This window comes from Anser cygnoides, chromosome 4 (assembly GCF_040182565.1).
Source record: "Anser cygnoides isolate HZ-2024a breed goose chromosome 4, Taihu_goose_T2T_genome, whole genome shotgun sequence".
NCBI classification, from domain to species: Eukaryota; Metazoa; Chordata; class Aves; order Anseriformes; family Anatidae; genus Anser; species Anser cygnoides.
In genome coordinates, this window is record NC_089876.1 from 68,680,385 (window position 1) to 68,691,370 (window position 10,986).

Below are 10,986 nucleotides of genomic sequence, written 5' to 3' on the forward strand. Positions count from 1 at the left end.
CGCAGTACAGGACAGATACGGGGTTGCTGGAAAGAGTCTGGTGTAGGGCCACAAAGATGATGAAGGGACTGGAGCACATCTTCTATGGGGAAAGGCTGAGGGAGCCGGGGCTGTTCAGCCTGGAGAAAAGGAGGCTCTGGGGGGATCTTGTCACCATCAATACCTAAAGGGAGGGCGCAAAGAGGACAGGGCCAGGCTCTTTTAGGTGGTGCCTAGTGCCGGAACAAGAGCCGGTGGGCACGAACTGGAGCACAGGGGGTTCTGTCTGAACAGCAGGAAGGATTTCTGTGACGTGTGGGTGACGGTGCACTGCAACACCTTGCCCAGAGAAGCTGTGGAGATCTTCAAGATCCTCCTTGGAGATCTTCAAAAGCCACCTGGGATGTGGTCCTGGGCAACCTGATAGAGGTGAGCCTGCCTGAGCAGGGAGGTTGGGCTAGGTGACACCCAGAGGTCCCTTCCAACCTCAACCATCCGGTAATCCTGTGAAGAAACTTCTGGGGAAGCTTTTTATCTCTTGGGTTTAGGGCATGCCACGTTTGTGAGGCCAGCAGGTCGCGTTGTTACCGCGTTGCTACCGCTCGGAGCACCAAGGCGAAGGGCCGGCGGCACCCCACAGCCTGACAGGATTTGAGGCCGCCCCCGCTCCCCTCAGGGGCTGGCAGACGGGAGCGGGGCCGCGCCTCACCCGCTCTCCCCGCCCCGGGGGCGGCCCCGCCGCTCCGCCCGCCTCCCCGGGCACTGCCGCCGCCGCCGCCGCCATGGAGGAGCAGCAGGAGGAGCAGAAGGAGAACCGCCCGCAGCCCGCCCGCCCGCAGCCGCCGCCCGCCGCCCGCCCGCCGGTGAGCCCCGGGCCGGGGGGACGGGGCCGGGGCCGGGGCCGGTCGGGGCGGGCGGTGCGGCCGCTGCCGCCACCCAACATGGCGCATGCGCGGAGCCCGCCCCGCCGCGCTGCCGTTGTGGTGATTCGGGCGCCCGGCCGGCAGGCCTCAATGTTAATATTTTTTTTTTTTTACCTCTCTATAAGCTAGTTAAGCACTCGGTTTGGTCACGAGTGGAACGGTGCGGTGTTTTAATGTGTTTACATACCAAAACTATGCATAAAATCCACCATCCGTTTTGACTTTCAGATCTTTTTTTCCTCCCAGGGCAAGCAGCACAGCGGGGTGGGCGATCAAGGAACTAAGGGGAAAAGCCCAGCTTCCAGTCAGAGTGACTTCAGCGACCCCGTGTACAAGGAAATCGCCATGACCAATGGCTACATCAACAGAATGACCCGAGACGAGCTTAGAAGTAAACTTGCAGAGTTCAAACTTGAAACCAGGTCAGGCCAAGTCTCAGCCCTTCTGATTTACCCTTGAGCATGATTATTTTAAGGTTTAAACACGCGCCACAAAGTGAAAAGGAGACATGCCATCAACCCCTAGGTGTTCTATGTGCGGTCTCGATGGAGCTTTTCTTGTAGGGTTAGCGGATGTGATACTGCTTAACGTGGTCTCAGATGTGCCTCAACTGGTAATGCAGACATGAAGAAATGTGTAACTAAGTCACACCTCGCCACGTGTTTGTACAAGGGGGAAAGGCAGGTCTGGAGAACGGCATGGGTTCTCGGGCGGCACTGCAAACCTGGAGCGGTGAGAAGCCCACTTCAAAAAAAAATCTTATTTACCAGTATGGCTGTGATGTTGGCTAAAACCTCTGTCGTGGTAGGTCTGGGAATGTCATCGATGCAGAGAACAGTTAGGCTTAGGTGGGCTGCTTGCTAATCTGACAGGGTGTGAGAGAATACTGGGAGTAGGTGAATGTACGGTAAGCTGAGCTTGTGCTCAGGGAGGAGGAAGAGGAAGGGGCTAGGCTTACAGAGAGTGGTTCCTGCTGCATAGGAAATACGGAAGTCAGCTGGGAAAAACAAAGTGTGTTTCTGTTGGCAACAGTAATAAGGGAGTAGCGGTGGTATTTGGGAGTCAGCAAAGTCAGAAGTTGGAGCTAGGATGCTCTAAAGGCAGGAGGAGTACAAAGGATGCAATGGAATAAGGCTGGAGGGAAAAGTCGAGCTTTCCAGAGAAGATGAAAACTAGGAGAAATAATGCCCAGACAAAAAAGACAGAAGGAGCAGAGATTCATTTGGAAAGCAAAAAGGCAGGGGAGGAGCTGTGCACGGGAAGTGCAGCCTGCCACCTCCACCCTGTCTGTCTTCTAATGTGCTAGCTGAATGACTTTTTCTAATTCCTCCTTTAATTAAATGAATTTGGCTTCTCAGGAGGAAATTATTTACCGTTATGTGATAAAATTTATAGTGAAGCAGACTGGATTTGTATGGCTATTCAGCATTTATTCTGATCTAAAATTACCAAGCAGAAATCAAATAGCAAATGACGTGTTTGTGGTTTCCTCCTAGGTTATTAATTTTCTATTTGTGTTTTTTATTCAGCTGTAAATGCGGAAAGATTTAAATGTGTGTTTTGTTTTGTTTTATTAAGTTAGACTTAGTGGTTTCTTAATTAATTCAACTAAGTTGATCAGAATACGTCTTGCATGTAAACAAATGGAGCATCACCCCTAACAGAGAGAGCTGAGCAGATGGCCGCGCATCATCCTTTCCTCTGAGGTTATTTTGCTGGTAGATCATCACCTCTTTCAACTTATTTTATTATAAGTTAGATGGGAAAAAAAAAAGTAATTTTGACTTCCGTCAGCTTTCGTACTGTTATTGAATTAAACTAGAAGAACAAACCAAAACGGAAAAGAGTTTGGTGCTTGCAGGAGAGGCTGATGTTCTCAAACTCAAGTTTAATAGTCTGATTCCAGTTTTTCATTGCGGATCAGTGGACTGCTTTTCTAACAATATCGCTTGCTACAACGCTGCTGCTGTCATTTCACTTGCAATGTAAAACTTCAAAAATAACTTCTTCCAAGAGTAAAGTCGAATTCAGACTTCATAGGCGTTGGTGCTTAAAATCAGGTTATAGACAGTAAGCTTTTGAATGTTGAATATAGCTTCAGTGCTACAACAGTGAAATAAATGATTAAACAAAAGTATAATTAATCTTAGTTACTCTCGTCCTCTATTTAGAGGAGTAAAAGATGTGCTGAAGAAGAGACTGAAGAATTATTACAAGAAACAGAAGCTGATGCAGAAGGAAGCTCTTAATTCAGACAGCTACTATGACTATATCTGCGTTGTTGACTTTGAAGCAACCTGTGAAGAAGGAAACCCACCTGAATTCGTACATGAAATAATTGAGTTTCCTGTTGTCTTACTGAACACACATACCCTGGAAATAGTAAGTGATCTAATTACTGCGTCAGTATGCTGTTCTTTAATGTAACTTTGCTTCAGAAAGTCTAGAGTAGTTTTTAGGTAGATTTTGAGCTTCATTAAAAATAACACTTTTTTTCTTAAAGACCTATCCTCTGAGCCTCTTACAAGCAAAACTAACTTTTCTAAAAGAAGCTGGAAAAGATCAATCCTCTACTGTTCCCTCTACTGATATGAGGGAACTTTCAGTTTCTCAGTCTTTTTTTGTTTTTGTGTCTTTTTTTTTTTCCTCTCCTCCTCTACGTTCTTTAAGATCCACAAAGCTATTTTCAAGACTTCGGAGATTCATCATAAACAAGAATTAGGATGGTCTGTGGTCTCCTCTGGGGCAATGAGGAGACTAATGCAGAATTCTAGAAAGGAGGGTTCAGTGAGCTCAGCTTCTCAGCAAGTTAGACTGTTCCTGCAGCCTACTTTATAGATTGGCAGCTGCCTAACCCAGATTTAAAAATACTCTGTAGAAATTTTGCAGCCTCATAAGTGCTCTATTGCTGTACATCTTTCTTTTAGGAAAAACCTAACCTGCTATCTTACTGTAACTATGACTCTGTGAAATGGAGAAACTGCAGATTCCTCTGATAAATGGTACATTTACCAGGAAGTTTTAAGAGGAGGAGGGTTTCCAGTAATTATTGCGATGCAACATGAGATTATAGCTGCATGCATGCCTCTAACTGCGGAAAGATGATTGTGCAGATTACCAAGAATGTTTTGCTACCTGTAGAGTAGTGGGAAGCAGCTTTTTTTTTTCTTTTTTAATTCATGCTCTCCTTTTATCACATCCTCCTCTTTACTGAAGTCTGTCCTTTTCCCTTCCTGCATCCACATCCCTGCTCAGTGGTGCCTACTGGCTGTCCCAGTTGACAAGCCATCCGTCCATCCCCCTGGGAATCTCACGATGCCAGTCAGGATGCTCGCTTTAGCTGGGGAGGTGTGCAGTCCTTTTTGCCTCCAGCAGGGCAAGTAGCTGCTATTGCCTTTTGAGCTCTGGGCAAGCCAAAGAAGTTGCATTGCGGGCTACCTAGCGGGCTGCTGCTCACCGTTTGACTCTCTTGTAACAGGAGGATACGTTTCAGCAGTATGTGAAGCCAGAGGTCAATCCCAAACTTTCAAATTTCTGTATTGGTCTGACAGGAATCACCCAGGTAATTTCTACTTTTTCTTTTCTTTGGGGGAAAAATGAAAAAAAAAGAGGTGTGTTGATATTTTCAGACTTGTGTTGTATCTTTCTGGAAGATTATTTACATAATCCTTGTTTCTTTTGCCCTCTCCCAACTGTTACCCTGGAATTGATTTCACTTAGCTGGTCACTCATGCATTTTAGGAGCTGTAGGGAAAACCATTCAGTTTGTAATACATTTTGGCCAGTTGGGGTCAGCCGTCCTGGGTCTGTCCCCTTCCAGCTTCCGTTGCACCCCCAGCTTCCTCACTCACAGGGCAGTGTGAGAAGCTGAAAAGTCCTTGGCTTAGTGTAAGCACTGCTCTGCAACAACTAAAACATCAGTGTGTTATCAGCATTACTCTCATCCTAAATCCAAAACACAGCACCATACCAGCTGCTAGGAGGAAAACTAACTCTATCCTAGCTGAAATCAGGACATCTGTTTACTTTTATAGATGCCATTTGAGGTCTGGCTCTTTAGTGGTGCTTTTGTGGTGCTTTTGTTTTTCCAGTTCAGAAGAATCTGTCCCCTTACCCCCTTATTTTAATGTGTAGTCTGTTTCTAAGATTATTGTGAAGCCAATTTAGTGAGTTATTTAGTATAATCCTGGTATACAGCCTATATGCCAGTATAATTCTTACACTTCATGTTGTGAGGGTTTGTTGGTTGTTTTTTGTGGGTTTTTGTTGTTGTGTTTTTTGTTTTTTTTTTTTTAAGTGTTCATTGCTTTTGCTTTCTTTGTTCTATTAGGACGTCATTGATAAAGCTGATACATTTCCTCAAGTTCTACAGAACGTCATAGAGTGGATGAGGCAGCGAGAACTGGGAACAAAGTACAGCTATTGCATGTTGACAGATGGGTATGTCCGTATGTAACCTTCAGCACACTCTAAAGCTGCAAAATTATGTATACACTATTGTTAAAAGTGGATTGTGACACTGCCATTTTGCCATTTTTATACTACAATTTTAGCTTTCAAGTAAGTCAGGAAAGCTAAACTGAGCAGTTTGAAATGAAGCTTAAGTCCATTAGATGGCACTGTTTCTTTTCCAGTTTTCTGTACGCAACTAAATGACATTGAGTAGACTTTTTATCCTTTCTTCTTGTTGCAATTCTCTGTTTCCACCTAGTTTTCATATTGCACATAATATCTGGAAGTGACGTTTTGCAATTTCGGTTCTAACCAGCTTCCATGCTCTCCAGAGGCTGAGGTTGCTGTGGTGGTTGATTTGTATCCTGTGTGTATTAGTATTACTGTTAATACATTCTGCATATTTCATCAGAGAGCAGTAATGGATTATGCTGCTTATCAGTCAGGGAGAAATGACTAGTTGGAAAGCTTTGTGTGTTGACCTAGAGGACTGTGTCTCTGACAGCCCATGTGCGTGAGGAGTTGGCTAGTCCTTGAACTGCTACTTTTCCACCTTGGTCTTTGCTTGATGTTGGTTATGCTTCAAAGCGTATATGCCTTGTTGCGGTGAATGATACGTTTTCACATTGAGATGTCTGTTCTTTGCCTGGAGTAAGTCTTCTGCTAGGCTGGATGAACAAGGCACTGCTGTAATGACTGTGTTGAACTGAAGAGAGAGAAACCCTGAAAGAATACTGGAGCTTATGAAAAAAGAGCATGGGGAATCTTACTATGACTCCGTAACACTTTCCTCAAGTAAAACACAGATAAATATTCTAGCCTATGACATGAGTGGTTTGAAAAAGTCTTCATAAGAGATGAATGGATACATGACAAAACCTATAAGTCCACTTTGCCAAGTGAAAAAATTATTTTGGCCACAGCCCCTCTTCTTTTTTCAGAATTCCTCAAGATTTGGACAATGGCCATCAATCACAGGCCCTTTTGGCTTCTTTGGAAGCAATAGTAAATTTTTAAAAAGACAACGTTAAGGCAAAACTGGTATAAGACTAGTTATATTAATGGGTTTAGAACGTGTTTGGAATTCTCAAGGGGAGTCCCCTGGAGAAAATACGTGCAGTGAGATTGTGCAGATGGCTTCAGGAGAGGGGAAAAATGGCTTTACTCTCGCTTGAAGCTTACAAACTTGTTGGGGTGCTTCCTTTCAGGAAGGAAAGCTAGAAGTGTGTAGGGTTACAACTTCATCTTCTTTCCAGAAAGGTCTGGTTCTTCTAAAACGAATTACGGTCTTGTTTCAATATCATCAGTTACGGAGATAAATGTATGCATACCTGAGTGATCGTGGAAATTTAAGTTGTAATTTCCTTCTGCAAGGACTGTATAAGCCTCTAATATATTGGCTATCTTGGAGTTGATGTGGTAGCTGAGGAAGTTGGCATGCTATTTTTTGTTTCAACCATCCTGAAACCATTTAGTGAAAATGTTGCTCCTTTTGCTATTTGTTTTCCCTATCATTAAGAATTTCATGCTAAAACATTTCTTTCCATGACTGCAGATAGCTTTTCCTAATCTAAGCAGTTTTCCTTCTACTGACACCAAAGAAAAGACATCATTTTGTGTTTCAGATGTGCAATAGGTGGAATAGAGAGTATATGAATTATTCATTATTAATGTCTTTCTCTTTTTTTCTTTTGATATTTTAAGATCTTGGGATATGAGTAAATTTTTGAATATCCAGTGCCGTGTTAGCCGTATTAAATACCCTTCGTTTGCCAAAAAGTGGATCAATATTCGCAAATCATATGGGAACTTCTATAAGGTTTGTACAGATAATTGCTTTCTCTTGCAGGAAATTTTTGTTTATCTTGAATGTCCTGTTGTACCTGTGATTGTTACGTGTGTGGTATAAAAATAGTGTAACTTAATCTAGTTGCCTAGAGCCTAATTTTCTAATGTCATTCATGCCCACGTCTCATTTTACTAATTGAAAATGGTATCATCTACTGCATTTTAATTTTAATCTTGCTTTTAAGAAGCAGGAGATGTGTTCATTGTTGCATGAAGGATTATCTAAAATGTCATACTGGTGCTCTTGGATCTTAAAGTAGCTGAAAAGAGCCTGTATTGATTTTGCAATTATCGTTTCCTGTCTTCATGTAATACAAAACAAAGTTGCGTCACTACGGTCGGATATCTCCTCCTCTTTTCACAGAGTAATGGGGACAGGAAGAGATTAGGACCTATCTACAGTTGCATCAAATTGTCAAGAGAAAAGTGACACTGGTTCAGTGCTGGATCTTATTGCTGCTTTCCGTCACTGTCAGATTGCCATGAAGTGGGTTATTGGAGATTCTGGTGAATTACTAGTCAGTCAGCGTAGCTAAACCATTTCTCCGAATGTGATTTGGACCTGGCTGGCAATCTTCTCTTGAAGGGATTTGTTATATTTAATATAACCTCAGGACAAAGGAGGTTGGCATTTAATAAGAGATGTAGTTCATCTGTGTAGACACGGGCAAGTATTGGTGTTGCCAATCTGTTCAGAAATTTGGGGTCAGTAAGAATCAGGATCCTGATGCTTCTTAATCCCTTAGAATGCAAAAGAAAACAAGTCTTGATTCCCTCTGCTACACCACTTTGGTAATTCCTTCTTTATAAGTCTCGTTAAACCTTGCTGGACCACGACTTCCATCATTGCCAGTGTTGGCACATCTTGAGCTGGTGCTTGTCATGGTGAGAAGCTCTTGAAATGGTTCTGAGTCTAGACAAGCTCCTGTTGACTACATCTCCACTATAAAAACGAGTGTCTGTCTCAGCAAGGTGCTTTGAAGTGAAATTGTTAGTGATCCAACAACAGGCAACATGAAAGTAATGTGTGGTACTTAACATCTGCATCTGTTTATTTTGCAGCGTGTTAGATTAAAAAGACTTGGTACAGAACCTAATTCTTAAATGTGGTTCGCTTTCTCCATCAGGTTCCTAGGAACCAGACCAAGCTGACAATCATGCTCGAAAAGCTGGGGATGACCTATGACGGGAGGCCTCACAGTGGACTTGACGACTCTAAAAACATTGCAAGGATAGCTATAAGGATGCTGCAGGATGGCTGTGAACTGCGAGTGAATGAGAAAATGCACGCAGGACAGCTCATGACAGTCTCCTCTTCAGCCCCCTTAGAGGGAGCCCCTGCTCCACAGATGCCCCGTTACAGAAACTAACAGTTCACGGGTTCTGCATTAGGAACTGCTCTCAGACACCCACTACAGATTGTTAACAGCTTATCAAACGGCAACCTCTGCAAATCTGTCTGCAATTCAGAACCTGAAGGCACTTTAATTAATGGTCTTTGTTCAAAAAAGGAGTATGGAAGCTTTTTGAAGCCTGTGTTACAACTTTTTTTTATACTGATGATTTGTTTTGTTGTTGTTATTTGTTTTTGCACCTTTTCTAGCAGTAAGGCTGATATGCAAAATCCAGGCAAAGTGGTAAGCTTTTAAGGACATGGAATTTAAACACATGCAAAGATCGATTAGGCGTGTGTACTACTGTTCCACACCAGCTTGTGGGTAGTATTTATTCATTATTCCATACTATAATGATATCTAGTATATCATTATTCATTGCATCCAAACAAGATGTTGCTAGAAGAGCTGAAATAAAGATTGGCTGGGCTGGCCTCTGCTGATAAGGCAATCTCATTAGGATTCCTGCTGATAATTGCTTTTCACAAAGCATTTTTTGAGAAATGGGAGCATGTTCATCAATTCTAAAGCAGTAGAGAAGTAGTGTGGGTTTCTTTCTTTTTTTCTTTTTTTTTTTTTAAATTTAAGGATATGCTTGTCTTTGACCACATCAATTATAGGAGCTGTGTGTTGAATAAAAAATTCGTTCATGCAGTATGGCATTAATTTTTTTAACCCGTATTTAAAAAGAGGAGTTGCTTTGGGACTTCACTTTGAGGATCATATTTCCTGTGCCTGCTACACTCAAGCTAAATCAAATGAAGGACAGCCTATTTAAACATTTGTCATCTATTTTGACTTAAAAATGAAGTGAAATAAAAGTAAGTTCAAACCAAGTTCAAAATTCTGTTACATGGTTGTTGTTTAAAGCAAAGCAAGAAGCTTCTCATTCATAGTTAGAGACTTGCTCAGCTATTTTTGGTACCTTCTCCTACCTCTGCTACCATAGAACTATGCCTTTATCTGAAATCTAACGTTGGAAGGTGTATATATAGTTTTATTAGTGAAGGTCACATCTAATTATTAACAACTTCCTCTGCTTTCCTCCTAGGCCCCAGATAACATGATACTCAAATGTGGCCAAACCGTTCATTTACTTTATCTCAGTGGGCTATGACAAAGTACAACTTTAATGTGATCAGCTTTGCATTAGAATGGCTTGTTCTGAAAAGCAGAATTTTTATTGCTCTTGGTCAAAAAAAAAAAGGTTGTTTGGTATCCCTGTATTATAATTCTTTTTTATTTTTTTCTGCTGCTTATTTTAAGGAAGCAGAACTAATAATTCATAATAAAGCCTTGTTTGTTTAGGACATTTACTGCTTGTCTAGTCAACCTCCTCTTGGTTCCCCTTGTTCTTCTGTCAACTGTTTCAGTGGTAACCTGAAAATGTTCTTATAAATTCATGTAAGAGAGACAAATACCGGTCAATTCTCCAATGATTTGTAGGAAGAAAGCAGTTTTCTTTCCACTCATAGCTACAGGCACTGTTGTGGGCACCTGGGGACAGCTACTTTAGAATGACGTTCATTTTTTTTTCTAAGTGAATATTTGTTTTACCTGTAGCCTTTTGTTGAACTTCACATTTTCCTCTTTCTGTAGGAATACTTGATGTATTTTCAGAAAGATAAAATCTCTGATACACTTACTCTTGACCACTTAATTCTAGTCCTGTATTCGCTACAAACTGTTGATTATATATTTGTTCACTGTAGAGATAATATTCTCTTCTGGAATTGTGAAAAAACATAGTAATTTCTTTTGTCTCTGAATTTCCGTGGTAAAGGTTCTTTATGATAAAAATGAGTCTAGCTCAGCAAATCTCCCTTCAGGAGACTGGCAGTGTCACAGACTTTATCACTAGTCTTATTTACAGGTCTGTAACCACGCTCACAGTCCAATGAAAGAATTATTTGTTACGGATTATACTACAGCTTTCCTAAGTGAAAAGCTATTGTAATTTTACATTAAGTCCAGAATTGTTTATTTTTGTTAAATAACTTCAGAATGATATTTTGAAATAAGGGTTAAATATTAGATTGCTTTCTATTTATTGCCGGAGTAGTTTTTTTTAACAGAGTTGCAGAAATTAGTAGAATAATTCCAGACATTTTTTAAACCGAAACTATATTAATGTCTGACTGTAAACTAATTAAAAAATTTCATAGAATTGCAGAATGTTTGATTCTGTGATTTTTAAAATGAAGTTTATCAATGTTTGTTTGTTTATTTGAAATGTAAACAGTTGTATTAAAATAAGTTGGTATATTTTAAAACATAAGGTACTGAATTCATTCCATAAAACATGACTTTGACCATCTTGGAGGTCTCAGCATGGCCCATGATCAGTCTTTTCTGGTGTACTAGCAACATTACCGTGGTTAGGTGGCTCA

General features: G+C 41.4%; 1 protein-coding gene across 2 annotated transcripts; it reads left to right on the top strand.

Moving 5' to 3' along the window:
• The first annotated feature begins 687 nt into the window (after positions 1 to 687).
• On the top strand, positions 688 to 9,912 carry ERI1 (exoribonuclease 1). 2 transcript variants are annotated; one of them, XM_066996347.1, is made up of 7 exons: positions 688 to 842; positions 1,149 to 1,324; positions 3,074 to 3,284; positions 4,381 to 4,464; positions 5,233 to 5,342; positions 7,059 to 7,173; positions 8,330 to 9,912. In XM_066996347.1, exons 1-7 carry the CDS (start codon positions 762 to 764, stop codon positions 8,570 to 8,572), a joined length of 1,020 nt encoding a protein of 339 aa, XP_066852448.1. In that variant the 5' UTR covers positions 688 to 761; the 3' UTR covers positions 8,573 to 9,912. The 2 variants fall into 2 exon arrangements, with proteins under 2 accessions (XP_066852448.1, XP_066852447.1); XM_066996346.1 differs by lacking the exon at positions 688 to 842 and adding an exon at positions 1,044 to 1,062.
• The last annotated feature ends 1,074 nt before the right edge of the window (positions 9,913 to 10,986 follow it).